General features: G+C 43.6%; 1 protein-coding gene across 4 annotated transcripts in view; it reads left to right on the forward strand.

Annotated features, from left to right (window-relative positions):
* LOC138304163 (developmental pluripotency-associated protein 2-like) overlaps nt 1-19,223 on the forward strand; it is a 297,216-nt gene that overhangs the window by 162,811 nt on the left and 115,182 nt on the right. For all 4 annotated transcript variants that reach the window (XM_069243990.1, XM_069243991.1, XM_069243988.1 and 1 more), the window contains exon 7: nt 17,545-17,590. In XM_069243990.1, coding sequence (XP_069100091.1) covers nt 17,545-17,590 — 46 coding nt within the window. The remainder of the gene's footprint in view (nt 1-17,544; nt 17,591-19,223) is intronic.

The following is a 19,223-nucleotide window of genomic DNA, read 5'->3' on the forward strand; positions in this document are numbered from 1 at the left end:
GCACCGCTAGAGTGACCCCCGGGTCCCTCCTTTGTTTCCTATCTAATACCAGACACCTGCTTTGCACGCTGCACCCAGCCGCCCCTGTGCCGCTGAGGCTGTGTTTTGTGTGCCTACTTGTCTTCCCCCTCCCCCCAGTGCTCTACAAAACCCCCCCGGTCTGCCCCCTGAGGACGCAGGTACTTACCTGCGGGCAGACTGGAACCAGAGCACCCCGTTCTCTATAGGCGCCTATGTGTTTTGGGCACCTCTTTGACCTCTGCACATGACCGGCCCTGAGCTGCTGGTGTGGTAACTTTGGGGTTGCCTTGAACTCCCAACAGTGGGCTGCCTATGCCCCAGGACTGAGACTTGTAAGTGTTTTACTTACCTCCTAATCTAACCTGTACTTACCTCCCCCAGGAACTGTTGATTTTTGCACTGTGTCCACTTTGAAAATAGCTTATTGCCATTTTTACAAAGACTATATGTGATATTGCTTTTATTCAAAGTTCCTAGTGTATCTAAGTGAAGTACCTTACATTTAAAGTATTAACTGTAAATCTTGAGCCTGTGGTTCTTAAAATAAACTAAGAACAGATATTTTTCAATATAAAAACCTATTGGCCTGGAGTAAGTCTGAGTGTGTGTTCCTCATTTATTGCCTGTGTGTACAACAAATGCTTATCACTACCCTCTGATACGCCTACTGCTCGACCACACTACCACAAAATAGAGCATTAGAATTATCTACTTTTGCCACTATCATACCCCTAAGGGGAACCCTTGAACTCTGTGCACACTATTTCTTACTTTGAAATAGTATATACAGAGGCAACTTCCTACACCTGCAAAACCAGTCTATTGAAATAGGTAATCTATTCCAAGATCATCACTTGCTGTCCTCCCAGCAGCTCCTACGAGACTACAATACTCCTCCCAGCCAATTACTGCTCCATGGACAACTCTTGGCCACATGTTGTCTTCTATGGCACATGGTAGTTGATGAACCCCCCCCCCCCCCCCCATCCATGCTGTCATACACCTGCTACAAACCATTGGGTTCAGAGTGACACCTCGTTACATGATTGCATAAAGACATCCAGGAACATAGACGTCTCCTTGGCCTCCCTCACACAGACGTGGGAGGAGAAGATAGAACGCCTGCTTCACAACTCAGAACGGGCATTAGCACTCAACTCCCCTCAAAGCACCTCCCAAAACCCATGATCCAAGAGTATTCATTACACGATACTCCAGAGGGCCTACCTCTCACCATTCCAGTTAAACTGGATATACCCAGCTGTTAACCATACATGCCCCAGGTGTCATTCCCAATCAGCTGACTTCCAACATACAATCTTTTTCCCACAATCGCCTTTATTTCACTGCATAATGCACACCATACGCTTGTGCCGTTTCACCCCCTCACCCCATAGTACCTGTTCCATTAGCAGACGCACACCTCAACATGGCACCCCAGAATGGAGGGGTTAAACTTTCTCTATCACCCACATGATCAACAGATCCACTCAGACTTGACCACATGTGCGCCCCCTCATTGTTCAACCTAACTTCTACATCCCCTTTAGTACACATTAGGAGATAAGATCTGTAAATTGTCCTTTTCAAATACATTTGTAACGACTGGAACATGAAAATTCTTTTGATACGTTATTTAAAGTGCAAAAACTTTTAATACGTTTTTATTTAAAAAAATGTTTTAATTTTAAATGAAGTCTGACTTCTTCTGCTTCCCTCTGGAGCTGAAGAAGGGATGAGACAGATAACCATAAATGCACATGATAGGTTGGGCAAAATGCAGGCTCAACAGTAACGCAAATCCCATAATGTAACAGTTCTATACCTCATGGAGCTCTTCTTTCCTTCTAGCAGTTTAGTGTGGGATTGGCTCTTGGGTAGCCTTAGCTCATCAAACTGCCCTCCCAAAGGTATCCCAGTCAGCAGGGCCTTCTGAGCGTTTTTTTCGGGTCTAGACCATGCCTCCTAGTAGCCGCATTCCAACTCCATAGTACACATGCTTTTCCTCCTCCTCCTTTCCAAATCTCAGCACCAAGTTGACTCTGCAGGATTCATAGACTCAAACCAAGGCACGTCATAATATTGTGATATGTAATCTTTTTAGAACACCTTCACAAATAAATATTACCTACTAGTTACTTGAGAGCTCTGGAAATAGAGTTGAGAATATCTAAAGAGAAAATAATGGTGCAGCAAAGAGTAGCTCAGTAATGAGGACTACAGGGAAGAGGGGTAGACACTGTGGTCACAGTCCAGCCACTAACTGCGTTGTAGATTAGTCAACACCTTTAGGAGAACTGAAACCAACCACCAAACCCTACCTTTGTAATGTTATTACTAGGGGACCAGGGTCTCCAAACAAAAAAACGAGTGTCTTCAGCTCTGATTCATGCTGCTTGTTTTTTGGCATTCATGCTCCTTGTGGACACTTGCTAGATTTGTGCTGTGTGCTTGTGCACACCACTTTACTCATTACATGTTTTATGCTGCTTGTATCAGCATAAACTGGTAAAGATCCATGATGTCTTTGGATATCTTCTCACCAGTGCTTGATTTCAAATTGTGTTGGAGTGTAGTTTTATAATCAAAAATTAACATGAAATATTTGCGAATTAATGTATAATGATGCTGCATAGAAAATGTATGAATGTGCTTTTACTAAACGAGTGTGTGTAATGTGCCCACGGGGAGTGGCCACCAATGTATACGATGATAAATGAAATTGACTAATAATTAATTATTAATGTACTAATGTATGATTTTGTATTAGCATTAAGAGTTATATGTTAAGGTTTTGCTGAATTAATCACTAGGCCTTAGTTAGCATGAGTCGGGGCCTAGTTGCCCGGTTTCATATTAAATGTGTTTTTCTAACATGCAGTGTGCTGACTTGCTGAAGGACATGTAGCCATAATTTTCCAGAAGTTAGAAGAAGTGTGTAACCGAAGTAAATTCTTTCTCGTGAGACTCGACTTGCTCAAGGAGACATTTTTGCTGAATGCAACAGTGTAAACTTGCAACAGTTACAAGGTCGCCTGAACTGGTAAAGACAATGGAACTACTGACTGGGACTGTGAGAGGACCACGAGAGCAAGAAGTTGTACCTGACATTCTACCCGTTGGAGACATCAATTACAGAAGCCAATAAACTACGTGAAACTGTTCCAAAGTGTCAATCTTAATGAGGCGACAAGTAAATCATTGGATGGAGATAATGATGCACCAAAATTTGCCCAATTGGAAATTAGGGGACTGTACAACAGGATTGATATAACCCTTTGACACAAGGAGAAATCAGGCATTCCGAGCTACCTTTTGCCACTGCCATTACTTGCTATTCTTGTGGTTACCAAGCCGCTTTGTCACCCTGTCTTAAAGACTTTGCTGTTTGACTTTTCAAACCATTCTTATCTTTGCCTTGCCCGTACATACTTTTCCTCCTTATGAGGGAAGTGTCCCTTATTATTCTGCCTTGCTGAACTTTGCTGTGTTTCCTGGCTGATGGCGAATCAACTGATGTCCTGAGGATGAAGACTGACTCTGTATGGTGACCCATTACGGAGGGTAACTATATGATAATGAAATTGTAATTGTCTGTTTGCCTTTCCTTTCTAGGTACCAACTGCTCTTTTGATAGAGGCCATAGTTAGATGTTTCTAAATTTGTGTTGTTAAATTGTCTTGCATGAAGCCCTACATGCTAATGCTAATTCGAGGTTAGTTAAAGAGTTCACTAAATGGACGCAAATAGACAAATTACTGAATCTATGCTTTGTTGAGTAATGCGCTAATGACTCTGCTAAGATTAATCCATGTTGACGTCGTGCTTTGTCTGTTTATGATCTTTGCTTTGATTAAATCTTATTCAAGTTGTCATATTGTGACATTGTTGATGTGTTTTCTGGTATTGAGACTAATAAACTTACTGATAGAGTTGTAATCAATAGGGTATAAATGTCATAAATCTTACTAAATTCTGCATGATTATTCATGACTAAAGGGTCATGGTGGGGTTTAATTCTTCTTAATGACATTGATTAATTTGATTGACTTGCTATTGTGAACATTGATGAGGTTATTGATCTATTGATTGACATGTGGATTAGTTATCTCGTCCTAATGTGTCTTCAATCAGGGTCAAAAGATTCATCGGCCTAAAACGAGTCCCATAGTGAATGAATTATTTTGATCAGGACGCGTTAACAGTTCTGGTAGCAGAGGACGGTTTAGGCCCTTTGGGGCCCTAGGACGAGGGACCATTGTTTTAGAAGTGTTTTCAAAATAATGCAAATTGGAGGTATGATGTGCCCCTAAGTCCCAAATGACTTTCCCGGAATCTCGGAGCTTGCCGAAGTGAGTTGGGTCTGTTCACGGCGTTCTAGTGATATTGTGCGTGACGTAGAATTTGCGCTTGCTCTGCTTATGCATATCGCAGGTGAATTGTGAAGGTTTGCGAGGAGAATTTAGGCTAGGTAATGTTTTAGTAGGAGTTGGCCTACTCTGCAGTATGAGAGTAGGGAAGTCGGCGAACTTCATGTGAGTGTGGCGCTTTGTGCTAAAAGAATTGTCCACGTGGTTGTTGGTGATGTACGGACCCGGCGTGGTTTAAGACTCCGGAGTATATTGATAAGTGTATGAGACACTTGGTTTATGTTGTAATTTGCACGGTTTAATAGGTCAATCGGGCGTGGTTGACGAGTCTGGTTTGAGTCAAGGTGTGCGAGTGAAACCTTCGATGGAGATTTGGTAAGTTCTAAAGTGCACTAGGACGAACCATTGACTAGTCGAGAGTAAAATTTGCGGGTCAAATTTTGCTTGCGACTGCGGGATCTGAGAAGGAGAGTATCGCCCGAGGCTTCAAGTGAAATCTCTGTAAAGTTCTGAAGCAATTGTGTTACCTTTCCTGTAGTAAACCGGCAAATTTGAGTTTTGTTAAGGTGCTCGCAATATATTGCATTAGTTTGGATCCAGAGTGAGCAGGACAAGCCTCAAGACTTTGTCAGCTGCAGTGTGTGAGTGTGACGTCATTGGAGCCGCTCTGAGATTGGTCAGTTGCCGAGAGGGGTCGCGCACGGATTGGCAGCCGTCCGTGAGAGGCAATTGGTTGGGAAGGTAGGCGAAGAGTGTTCTGGGAATTTGTCACTTCCTGATTTGATTCTAAACAAAATAAAAGGACGCAAAAATGAAGTTTTTCAAGGCTTTAAAGAGTGCTTTGAGGGGCGATGCGTACATTACAGTGAACGTAGGGGAGCCTACACCGCCAGAAGATACTCCGGCTTATGCTGTAATGGAGGAGAATAGAGTCGCGCCATGTCTTTGGCTAAAGCAGTGGTGCAAATTGACAGAGAAAGATGGGTGTTTGGCATTTTCAGAGAATGGAACCTTTAACATAGGGGTTCTGGAGAATTTGCGGAAAGCGCTAAATGAGCAAAAGCTGCCTCCAAGACCAGCTCAGTTTGAGGCGTTAGCGATTTGGGAATTAATGGCCATACGACAGAGGCAACAAAAATTTGAGAGGAGGATGAGGAAAGCAGAAAAGTCCTTAGCAGAAGCTAGATGAGATAGTGAGACCAGGATGTGGAGAAGGGAAATAATAGACGGAGTTAGGATGTTTCCAGCCATAACCCAAGAAGCTGCAACACAGGGAAGAAAAGCCACTTGCAAAACTGACAAGAGCTCTAGCAAGCAAAAGGAGACTCAAAAGTCTTGGGCAGATGCAGAAGCTTTAGATGATGAGTTTCTTAATCAGTTGTTACATGATCGACCGCCACCATATGCCGTAAATGATAATACCCTGAGTACTAGCACAGGTCTTGTCAATTCGACACAAGATCAGGGAACCACGAATGCAGCGCAGGCAAATGTTACCACATCAGCTCAGGTACAAAATGGTGCTAGTGTATCCACAGCACCCGAGACGCAAATACAGTTGCAGCCACCACCAGTTCAGAGGCTCTACCCTGATGTCCCAGTATTAGACGACTACAAATTTGATGGTGCCGCCTGATCCAGCATACATTAGATCAAAATTAATGCAGATTGAGCCAACTCCACATTTGCTGCCGCAGCAACAGATGGTTCAGAATTACACTTCGGTCACAGGACAGCAGTCAGTTACAGCACCTGTAATGAATCAAGCTATGGGAGTTAATGCTCACCCAGGATTGGGAAACGGACAGACACCAGCTGCTATATCTTTGCCAATTACTGTTGGTCCGCCAGTACCGCTGTATGCGCAGGAAAAGTCTAGTGTATGTGACCAAGGGGTAATGACTGGAGGTGATAAGGAGGGTTCACGGGAAGCTCTCAAGGGATGACACCGGGAGAACAGACAGCGGAGAGGTCTAGATCCTTGTTGGACTTAGTCTGATTGGGGTTCCGTTAGAAACCATAAGACAAGCAGGTTTGGGTCTACTGACACCACAGGTACTGAGTGCGAATACGTCACAAACACCAATGGTGCAGGCTGGACAATGGTTAGACAAGCTTAACACTCCTCAGACTACTCCTGCGACAGCAGAGCAGTCAGAGAGGAATACATGAATTTTGTGAGGTTGGGTGTGGAAGCAGCAGAGTTAGTTGAAGGGAGCATGGGAGTGAACAGATTAGAATCATACACTGAAGCAGAATTGAGGTATCTGTGCCCGAAAATAACCAAAGAAGTGAGTAAGGTGCACCAGAGGTTAGCGAACTTGGCAGACAAATACGGCATAGACTTAGACAATACTAAGCATCTGAAGAGGAGGTACAGGTTAGACTTCGAGCCTAAAGATTTTGATCACATGAGGTCTACTGGAATGAAGGCACACCTTAAGGAGATATTACAGAGTGCTCAAGTTTGGGGGGCATTAGAGAAGTGGGAAGGCAGATGGGCAAAGGAGAGATCAGAGGAAAGGCGACTGCCTGGAACCGCAGCAGGCGAAGGCTGTGCCAGACACGGGAACGATAAAAATTTTACCTATGAGGGAGACAGCTGGAGGGGTTTTAGTTCATGTACCGTGGTCTAGAGGTGACATTCCATCCTTCACCAATAACTACCCCAGGTTGAGAGAAGCCGATAGTGGTACCAGCAGACAGGTTTGTGAAGCTTGCAAAGTGTCTTTGGGAAGACTTGAATACGCTGTTTGAGATTATAGTTCCAGCTGATTTGTGGCTTGAATGCAAGAGGAGTGTGGACTGGCCGACAGTGGAACCACCAAGGGACAGGACTACAGGAGCACCGTCTCCTGAGGTGATGAAGTACTACTATACGGTGATTGAGTTTTTGAAGCAGAAAGTGTCGCCGAAGGTTACTGATTGGCAGAAAATTGATCGAAGAAGGCAAGGAATTGATACATGCTTACTATGAGAGGTTGTTAAAGGCGTTCAAACATTACAGTGGTACAGAGGTCATAAAACCGAAAGACATGAACCCCCTTCTGTTCAGGTTTGTTGAGGGATTAAGGCTAGAGATTATCCAGATGATTAAGAATCATTTGATCTGTTGGCAAGCGAAGCCGATTGATCAATCAGTGAATTTATAAAGCGCGCTATGTACCCGACAGGGTTTCGAGGCGCTGAATTGATGAGGTGTTGCAGTATGCGAAATACTGTAGTGATGAGATTGAGTTCAAGCAGAGAAAGCTGCAAGATAAGGTGATGTTAATGCAAATTAAGGCAGCTCAAGCAGGGATGCAGGGAAATGGAGTGCAGCAGATGGTACAGCAACCGCAAGGGAACGGGATGTTTCAGACGCAAACGAGAGGTCGAGGAGGTTTTGTGAACCGTGGTCCAGATTTGAATACTGTTGTGGTTCAAAATGATGTGCAGGGGATGAAGAAGATGTCACCATGCCATGCGCGCAGGGGCGTGGGACTCTGGAAGCGGGAATGTCCTATGATGGTGCAGGATGGTGGTGTTCAACAAAGCAATGATGTCAGTGCATTTCAAAATGTGAGGGGTCCAAATCCGAACTTCCAGAATAACATGGTTCAGATGCAGGGTCTCCAGCCCAAGCAACAAGTGCAAATGACACGTGTACAACCAGTGCCGGTGAAACAGCAGATTCCCGTGGTACCTAGATAGCAAATGCAGTTGCCTTTAGCTCTGATGGGACAGCAACAGGTGATGCTTCCTCAACAGGTCACAGGTCAAACAATGAGTCAAAATAATGCAGTACAACAGTTCCCATTACGTGGTGAGAATGGAATAAACAATGAATGGTTGGATGATTGTTCAGATAGTGAGGATTGCAGGCTTGCAGCACCCCTAGAAGTAGATCAGAGGGGACCTTGCGTACAGGTAAAGGTGATGGGTCACAAAGTTTCATTCCTGGTTGATACAGGAGCTACACGCTCTACAGTCCAAAGTGCAGAGGTTCCGAAATTGCCACTTTCAGAGCATACAATAAAGGTGGTAGGAGTAGCAAATCGGCTCCTGACATCCGATTACAGATCCGGTCCAAGTTGAAATATGTACCTTTCAGGGATTACATAGGTTTGTAGTCTGTGATTCAAGTCCCGTATCCCTACTGGGAAGAGACTTGCTGTGTAAAACGAGGTGCTCAATCACTTGTTCCAATGAAGGAATAGAAGTGCAGACAAATAGTGATGATGAAAGAGGTGATAGTCAGATCTCAGAGCCTGAGACGGAGACCACAGATGAGGAGTACCCTTTGATACGTTTTTTTTCCCGATGTTCACAGTGACCGATTTGCCAACAGAGTTGCAGGGAACAGTGACAGAGAAAGTGTGGGACTTGACAGGAAAAGAAGTGGGACTGATGAAAGGAGTAGAACCAGTCAAGGTGGAGGTGAAGCTAAATGCCGTGTTTCCCCAAGTACCGCAGTACCAATGGCACAAGATGTCCTTATACAGGTGACGCAGATAATTGAAGATTTTGTGAAGCAAGGGGTCCTAAAAAAAAGTTATGAGCAGTCCATGTAATTCACCAATAATGGGACTAAGAAAGCCTTGTGGGAAAGTTCGAATTGTCAAAGATCTGAGGAAAATTAATTACATAGTGGTAAAATGTTGCCCGATAGTGCCAAACCTAGCCATGATCATCTTCCAGGTTCCATGTGATACAGAGTGGTTCACAGTCGTGGACTTCTCTCACATGTTCTTTTCGGTGCCTCTTCATGAGGATAGCCAATTTCTCTTCAGTTTCAAATTCTTGGACAAGGTTTACAGTTGGTGTAGAATTCCTCAAGGGTTTTCAGAATCGCCTTCCATCTTCAGTCAGATATTGAAGAAGGATTTGGAATCATTAGAACTGCCTTTTGACTCAACTCTGGTACAGTACATTGATGATTTGTTGATTACGTCCAAAAAGAAAGATGACTGCATGTTTGATACTATTGCCTTACTGAATTTCTTGGGAAAGAACGGACATAAAGTGTCCCCAAAGAAGCTGCAGTACTGTCAGAAAGAAGTAAAGTACTTAGGCCATCTGATTGAGAAAGGGTCGAGGAGAATATCTAAAGAAAGAGTGACAGCCATATTACAGATGAATCCCCCAACATCTAAGAGAGATGTTAGGATGTTTTTGGGAATGGTGGGCTACTGTCGCCAGTGGATTCCAAACTTCAGTTATCTCCAAGCCTTTGGTGAGGTTGACCGTCAAGGAAGTTAAGGATGGCCCGGATACCCTGACCATGTCCGAGAAAGAAATAAGGGCGTTCATTGAGCTGAGAGAGTGCATGTGCAGGGCTCCAGCTTTAGGTATGCCTGACTACACAAAGCCTTTTGTACTGTTTTGTCATGAACGTGATGCTTGTTCTTTGTCTGTCCTGACACAGGTCCATGGAGGTGCAAACCAACCAGTGGCAGATTTTTCAGCTACTCTGGACCTAGTTGCAGCAGCCTTACTGGGTTGTCTGCGTGCAGTTGCAGACGTTGGTCAAAGCCTTACTCAGTGTGAAGGCATAGTGATGGAACATCCCTTAACAGTAAAGGTCCCACACTCAGTCGAAATAATACTCACCCGAACAAAGGCTCAGCATATGACAAATGCCTGTTTAACAAAGTACAAAACGATTATATTGGGGTCATCTAATGTATCATTGAAGCGCTGTACTGTGTTAAACCCAGCAACTTTGCTTCCTAATGAGATTACCGATGTTGATGATGCTGAGGAAGTAGAACATTATTGTCTTGAGGTAACAGAACTGTGCACCAAACCCGAGACCTGACATTAAAGATACTCAATTGGAAGAAAATGATTACATTATCTTTGGTGATGGCTCATGCCTGAGAGACTCAGTGGGAGTACTGAGAGCCGGATATGCTGTGTACCATTACTGGTATCCTAGAAGCATCTCGGCTCGAGAGAGTATACTCTGCTCAAGTGGTTGAATTGGTAGCTCTTACTAGGGCCTGCCATGCCGCTGACAAATTGAAAGTCACTATCTATACTGACAGCAGATACGGATTTGGGATTGTCCTTGATTTTGGCCAGCTATGGTCGCAGGGGGGGTTTCATGACCTCTTCTGGTTCTCCAGTGAAAAATGGTGAAAGAATAAAGGAGTTGTTGCACGCAGTTCAGTTACCTCTTGAAATTGCCGTGGTGAAATGCAATGCTCATGTGAAATCACAAGACTGTCAATTGGAAACAGATATGCAGATCAAGTCGCAAGGTTTTGTGCATTGAACTGTATATCGTTCAAAGATCAGTGGGAATTGTTACCTGAAACAGAAAATGAGACATGCACAGGTTACGCGGTGAGGGTGGTTGACACGATGTAAGAACTAAAATTGTTGCAGGGATGTGCCAGAAAAGAAGAGAAACGTTCTTGGCTTAAACTGCAATGTGTACAAAGACCTGATGATTTGTGGGTTTCAGATGAGGGGAAAATGGTTTTGCCGAACAGTCTCTTGTCACAGTTTGCCAGGTTTTACCATGGGCAAGCACATATTGGGAGAGACTCCATGATCAGGTTGTTCAAAATTGATTGGTTCAATCCGAAATTCAGACAAGCTGCAGAAGTAATCTGTCACAGGTGCATCATCTGTCAGCAGATGAATGCGGGGAAAGGTACCGTGGTGAAATTGAGCCACATTGGGAGAGTAGGAGGTCCATTTAGCAGAATGCAATTGGATTTTATTGAGATGCCAGTGTGTGGAAGTCTGAGATACGTGCTGGTGATTGTGTGTATCTTTAGTCACTGGATTGAAGCTTACCCTACACGTAGGAATGACAGTCTCACAGTAGCGAAGTTGCTGCTTAGGGAGTTGATACCACGTTTCTGGTTCCCGATCCCTTTAGAATCAGATAGAGGAAGTCACTTCAACAACGAGGTGGTTAAGCTCTTGTGTGCTGCATTGAACATTGAGCAGAAGTTGCATTGTAGCTACCGTCCTGAAGCCTCAGGACTAGTGGAACAGATGAATGGTACTTTGAAGTCAAAAATGTGTGCAACTACAAATCTGAAATGGCCAGATGTATTGCCCTTAGTGCTAATGTCAATGAGAAAGACACCTAACAGGAAAACAGGACTGTCTCCTCATGAAATTCTCATGGGCCGAGCTATGAGATTGCCCGCAGTGCCCACAAATGCTCTTGTGAATATCACAGATGATATGGTGTTGGACTACTGCAAGGGTCTGGCTGACGTGGTCCGCTCTTTCTCTCACCAGGTGGAAGCAACCACCCTGCCACCGAATAATGATCCAGCTCACAATCTGAAAGCTGATGACTGGGTTGTTGTCAAGAAACACGTGAGGAAGTCGTGTTTGGAGCCACGTTGGAAGGGGCCGTATCAAGTGATACTGACGACTACCACTGCTGTGAAATGTGCGGGAATTCCAAACTGGATCCATGCCAGTCACACAGAGAAGGTGACGTGTCCGACTGATGAGGAAATTGAGTTGTCGAAAATAACAGCTACAGAGAGGGAAGTCTCAATGCCGGAGAGTAATCAAAGGGGAGCTGAGACTGAAGGAGAGCCCGTTGAGGACGGCTTGGCCACTCAAACAGTAAACGAGATCCAGAAGGGTGACGGTGAGCCTATCTCAACTGAGGCACCAGGAGAACCGACCCAAAGAGAGGTTCTCCCAGAAGCAGATGGTTATGGGTTTGAAGTTGAACCCCTGACAGACACAGAAGGCAAAGGAGCTGAGGCAGAAGGAAGTCAAAATGTTCAGACTCCTCCTGAGCTGCTTGCAGAGCCAGCAAGCGAAAACAGCATAGCACAAGAGGAGGGCAGTGAACAACAATCTGGAAAACAAATCAGTAAAAGGACACTAATAGGAGATAAGTGGCCAGAGTCGCAAGCTGCAAAAGGGAAAGTGGTCATCAACGAAAAAATAGAGGAAGAGGTCGATACCACAAGGAAGGAAGATCTGAGTGAAGGAGAATTGCAGGGTGACCGCAAATAGAAAAGAAAGAGAATAGCAAACAGAAGATACGCATGTCCTGAATGGACTTATGCAACGTCAGCTGAGTGGCAACAGGAGTTCTTGGCATTCAGTTTTGATCGCGAAGTTCCAGGTCAATATTATGGTACTTGAAGTTGCCAACAAATAAGAGACTGTGTTCAGCTGAAATTGAAAAAGTGAAACCTGAGAAAAGAAAGAGACTAATGAAAGTTACCGGATGTGACATTGTTAACCTGAATTGACTTTTGAAAACAGATTGTGACAAGCTGCTAACCTGATTTGACAAAGACCCTAGAGTGAATGAGAAAGCTGTAAATACTTGCTGAAGAAAGACTTTGCTTAGCTTTGCGGAGAAAAGGAGAATTATTAACCATCCTCTAATTAGTTGTTCACTTGTAGTACTTTACTTTCTGATTCTTTACAGATCATGCCTAGGTCAGGAGATGACGTTGAGACAAATAAGCGTTGTAAATATTTGGGTGTTGTATGTATGATATTCATTATAGCTATATTTGTGGAAATGCGTTTGGTGAATGGGAGTGAAGCTAACAATGCTACAGTTTCTGAGACTGCTACACTAACACCGTGGGATAGGTTTGAGCAGGATACAAAATATCTACATGACGAAACTAATGCAAAAGGGCAACTGTCTACTAATGTTTTCTATTGGTTGCTGAGTGAGTATGTTGACACTATGGATGCAAAGGCTTGTTATGTGTGTACACAAATTCCTCTTTCGGTCCAAGAGGGAGTTACCTATCACAGCTTGCCATTAACGTACGGGATTAGTTGTAGTCTGCTACGAACGCGTTTTTACAATCAAGAGGAAGTGCACTATCTTTACTCGAACTATGATTTAGTATTCTCTTATGTGCCTATTATAGAAGATTTGATAGTGTAGCTAAATATTATGCCAAAAAGTTGATTAAGGGTTTCTTTGAGCCTAGAATGACAATTGGTACATCCTATGCGCACCGCAATAATTTGACATGCTTGCTTACATCTGTAGAAAAGAGCTTTTTAGATCACACTGAAGATAGGCGGGTTTTAAAGGGGAAATTAGTAAAGGGTTTGCAGCAACGAATATTCCTTAGTAATAGCAATAATGGGGTTAGGGGACAAGGGAAGCTAGCTTTAGATGCGAAACATGTAGGAAAGCTTTGCATTAAGCGACCGAAATCCTATTATGACAATGTGTTTGTGGGAACGAGTGAGTGTAAGCATGTATTTTTGTTTCAGAATAAATGGACATTCATGCTAAATGGAATGGATCAAGCGATCCCAGGGGTCTATCATATTTGTGGACTTAGTGCTTATTACCGTCTTCCTAAGGGATGGTATGGGACATGCTTTTTGGGAATAGTTTTTCCAAAGATCTATCAACTAGATGATTTAAAGAAATTTCCAAAAGTGACAATTACTTCATGCTAGACAGAAGAGAGAAACTGCTGCTGGTGTAGTAGGAGACATATTTGGAGCAATAATTCCTTCAGTGGGAGTTTTTGAACTCCATAAAGATTCGAAAGTTGTCTACTATTGTGGATAACATGCTGACAAACTTCACAGGGGCAATACTCCTGATGGATACTGAACTTGCTGCAGAGAGGGCTATGACTCTTCAAAACAGGCTTGCTTAAGACATTCTTTTAGCGAAAAGTGGTGGAGTCTGCAAGATGCTTAATGAGCGCCACTGTTGTGCTTATATTCCGGATAATAGTAATGAGATTAGAAGTATGCTTACTAATCTAACAAGAGAGAGTGCAGATTTGAAAGAACTGAAGGAACCAGGAGTCTGGGAAAAGGTTGGAGAAGGATTTGCGCGTGTAGGAAGCTGGTTTAGTGGTCTTTGGCATGGGTTTTTAGGAAAACCAATTCAGGGAATAGTAATTATTTTGGCTTGCTTATTCCGACTATGGTTATTAAGTAAATGCAGTAAAAGAGTTAAAACAAAATGGGCAAAACATAAAGAAAGGAGGGAAGACCAGAAACGGGAGAAAATGTTTAGAGCAAAGTATGAAAAGGCGAAGCAAAAGGACGAAATTGAAATGAGGGAAATGAACAAATGAAAGAAATGTTAGATTGGATTTGTGTGATAAGTGTCCTCAGAGGAGGGGATTGTTAAAGTGTAGTTTTATAATCAAAAATTAACATGAAATATGTGCGAATTAATATATGATGCTGCATAGAGAATGTATGAATGTGCTTTTACTAAACGAGTGTGTAATGTGCCCATGGGGAGTGGCCACCAATGTATACGATGATAAATGAAATTGACTAATTATTAATGTACAAATGTATGATTTTGTATTAGCATTAAGAGTTATATGTTAAGGTTTTGCTGAATTAATCACTAGACCTTAGTTAGCATGAGTCGGGCCTAGTTGCCCGGTTTCATATTAAATGTGTTTTTCTAACGTGCAGTGTGCTGACTTGCTGAAGGACATGTAGCCGTACTTTTCCAGAAGTTAAAAGAAGTGTGTAACCATAGTAAATTCTTTCTCATGAGACTCTACTTGCTCAAGGAGACATTCTTGCTGAATGCAACAGTGTAAACTTGCAACAGGTACAAGGTCGCCTGAACTGGTAAAGACAATGGAACTACTGACTGGGACTGAGAGAGGACCGCAAGAGCAAGAAGTTGTACTTGACATTCTACCCATTGGGGACGTCAATTACAGAAGCCAATAAACTATGTGAGAACTGTTCCAAAGTGTCAATCTTAATGAGGCGAAAAGTAAATCATTGAATGGAGATGATGCACCAAAATTTGCCCAATTGGAAATTAGGGGACTGTACAACAGGATTGATATAACCCTTTGACACAAGGAGAAATCAGCCATTCCGAGCTACTTTTTGCCACTGCCATTACTTGCTATTCTTGTGGGTAGCTAGCCACTTTGTCACTCTGTCTCAAAGACTTTGCTGTTTGACTTTTCATACCATTCTTACCTTTGTCTTGCCCGTTCATACTTTCCCTCCTTATGAGGGAAGTGTCCCTTATTATTCTGCCTTGCTGAACTTTGCTGTGTTTCCTGGCTGATGGCGAATCAACTGATGTCCTGAGGACGAAGACTCTGTATGCTGACCCATTACGGAGGGTAACTATATGATATTGTAATTGTCTGTTTGCCTTCCCTTTCTAGGTACCAACTGTTCTTTTGATAGAGGCCATAGTTAGATGTTTCTAAATTTGTGTTAAATTGTTTTGCATGAAGCCCTGCATGCTAATGCTAATTCGAGGTTAGTTAAGGAGTTCACTAAATGGACGCAAATAGACAAATGACTGAATCTATGCTTTGTTGAGTAATGTGCTAATGACACTCTGCTAAGATTAATTCATGTTGACGTCGTGCTTTGTTCTGGTTATGATCTTTGCTTTGATGGAATCTTATTCAAGTTGTCATATTGTGACATTGTTGATGTGTTTTCTGGTATTGAGACTAATAAACTTACTGATAGAATTGTAATCAATAGGGAATAAATGTCATAAATCTTACTAAATTCTGTGTGATTATTCATGACTAAAGGGTCATGGTGGGGTTTATTCCTAATGACATTGATTAATTTGATTGACTTGCTATTGTGAACATTGATGAGGTTATTGATCTATTGATTGACAATTGGATTAGTTATCTCGTCCGAATGTGTCTTCAATCAGGGTCAAAAGATTCATCGGCCTAAAACGAGTCCCAGAGTGAATGAATTTGCATGTGCTTACCTTATCCCTTGAGCCGAAGCCTATGCAAGGAATTTGGCACCCGATGTGAGGCACCACGCTCCGTCTCCTTCCTTTTACATATGCTGATTGTAGGATCGATCTGCAACATTCCTGTGAATGGAACCCGACATATATGCCTAAAACTGTTTTTCTTAAAATTGGCACTAGTTAGTGTCTGCTTCCACATTGCTTGTGTACACTTTGCTAGTCTTGTAATTTACCCTGGTCCCTCCCACCATCACATGGTTTGCATTCACACTGCTTCTGTGTGCCTTCCATGACTTATCGAAAACCAGCTTGTGCACACCTGCGCACTAACCTGCGTGAACATAATTGGCGTCTGTTGTACGGCCTGTGGTTTGTACACTTTGCTACTGTCTGGATTCACGCTGCAGAAGCGCACCTTTATACGAATGGCAGCATCCACAATGCTTATTCGCACCATCACTAAAGTGCTGACACCTGTGCAAGACTACAGCATTCTGTGGAAACCAATATTTTGTTGTAGTCTGTCCTCTTCTAATGATTAATCCACACATCGGCCAGCCTGCTTCCCCCACACCTAGTAGTGCAGTGCCACAGAACGGCCCCAAAACTGTCTGGGTTCATGCTGCTTTTTACTTGGGTTCGGAATTGCGCAGCTTGTGCATAGTTTGAGGTGCCGTGCTCAGATTCAGGATGCCTGAGGACACCAGCTCTGTCTGGAGCCCATACGTGTGTACACCTACTTGTGAGTGTTAGCTTTTATGCTGTAATGCACGCCACCTAAGGGATTTTGACTTGCAGTACTTTTTTTGTACTACTTAGGAATCCCATTGCTTCAGCATGTAATCTCAATGTTGTGCACATCACTAATGTCGTTCCTGCTGCTTGTGCACACCTCGTCCTATTTGTGCTGTTTATGCATGCGTTTACTAGTAACCCTTTGCGTTCTGTTTATGCTCACCTGTTCAGAAGTGCTTGGATTCAATAGTGTTGGAATTCATTCTAATTTTGGAAAGCCTCTAAAGGTTGAGGTCCATGCAAGGGATTTTGCCTCCATAGGTGAAGTAACATCGCCAGCCCAGCAGTGGGCTAGCTTTGCTGTTTGTAGGTACAGTGTGGTGCCTGAGATTCCACTGCTCTAAAACAGACGAGTGTCACCCACCACCACCCTGCTTCAACACACCTCACTGGTGCAGGATTAACACTGCTCATTCATGCTTTTTTGCGGTTGAGGATTTTAATTGCATGGGTTTATATTCAGACTAGTCTGAATTCAAAGTGCTGGAGCTAACCTCACTAGTGCGGAATGATGTGGCTTGTGCACACAATCTGTGGTGTCTGGTTTCCCCCTGTTGTGCACAGCTGTTCAGTGGCCTAATGCAACACGAGTAGGTGGTTAGATATGCAATGAGTGATATATAAATAACTATACTCAGTCACCTGTGTTTCTGATTTTCTTCACAGTAAAAATGTCGCCGGACTTCAGCTTACCTCAAAACACAAGCTTCAAGTGAGTACATGTGTGTGTATATATGTATATATTGCATTTGTGCTCCCCGCTCTGCTGTGTGACCTGCCTGCGCTCCACGCCATGACCCATCTGCGCTCTGCCTCCTCACACTCTATTGCCATCTTCACTGCTGACCTAAACTGCTGCTACGTGGCATTGCTTTCTATCAAATTAATTTTTGCCTCCAGTTTTACAATACCTGTTAGAAATTGGGTCTCTAGTTGGCAGAGGTATGTACCCTGTCCAAGTAGACAGTCCTAATCTGGGTAAGTCACAATACAACCTAAATTATCCTGCACTCACCCTCTGGTAGCTTGCCACATAACAGCCAGGCTTAACTTAAGAAAATGTGTAGAGTATTTGCGCTATGACATATTAGCACAGTGAAAACAACATAAAAGTACTCCACACCAGTTTAGGAAAATATATATTTATCTGAATAAATAAGACCAAAACAACAAATCCAATATACCCATGTCAAGATATCACTTTTTAAAAGTTTAGATGTGTCTCAATCCTTAAGAATTAGTGTTTGTATAATTTTAACACACAGTACCTGGGATGTGTCAAAAATATCTACGCAGAGAAGGAGATGCATCAAAGTAAAGCAGTGCGTATCTGGGGACTAACTATGACCCTTCTATCTCACCTGCCCACCCCACTCCATAGCAGGGCCATAGGGTGGAACAAATCCTTCCCTTGGGCTGGAGTCACCCTACACACCTGACTGGTGTACTACTCTGGGGAGGGGAAACATCCTTTATGCTGACTTTTTTATAACGAAGTCCTGGTTAACGAAAGCGGAACAACGCTTTCTTTAACCACGACTTTGTTATTTTGTGCCTTAACCACGCATGTCCTGAACAACGAACATGCATGGTTAAGGTACAAACAAGGGAATTGGCTGAGGAGGACGACGCAGATGACGAGGCGACGACTCAGGTAAGTGGGGTTTTTAGGTTTTGGGGAGGGGGTGTGGGGTCGGGGGTTTTAGGTTTTGGGGTGGGGCTGGGGGGTGGGGCGTTTTTGGTTTTGGGGAGGAGGTGGGGGGCCGGGATTTTAGGTTTTGGGGTGGGGTTGAGGGGGTGGGGCGTTTTTGGTTTTGGGGAGGGGGTGTGGGGTCGGGGGTTTTAGGTTTTGGGGGTGGGGTTGGGGGGTGGGGTGAGGCATGCAGGATCAATGGGTGCCTGTTACTAATGACTTTACCAGGAATGCCTTTACAACGAAATATCGTTGTTAAGGCATTCGTGGTAAAGGCATTAGTAGTAACAACGAGGTCGGTGTTCCGACCTCGTTGTTTAGGCACCCGTTGTTTTGTCAGTCGGCATTCCGTCGGATAACCCTCTGGGGAAATTAGTCTCTCAAGCATCATGGTATAACTATCCCTGGTGTCCCTCAGAGCAGTGACTTGGACCCCATTCACTCCCACTTGGTGGAATTGACAACTCCCACCTTCAGGGATCACCAGCTCACCCTCTGAGTCTATCTCCCAAATGAGGGAGATCGTGGCATGGTTTATGACCTGTCCCTGGGGACTACTTTCCCGTAAGGCCACATTGGCCACCCCTGTAGCGGTCCCACCAGTGGGTGGTTTCTTTGGACAGTCCCCCTGCTTGTGTCCTAGCTGGGATCC

This window comes from Pleurodeles waltl, chromosome 7 (genome assembly GCF_031143425.1).
Source record: "Pleurodeles waltl isolate 20211129_DDA chromosome 7, aPleWal1.hap1.20221129, whole genome shotgun sequence".
Lineage (NCBI taxonomy): Eukaryota > Metazoa > Chordata > Amphibia > Caudata > Salamandridae > Pleurodeles > Pleurodeles waltl.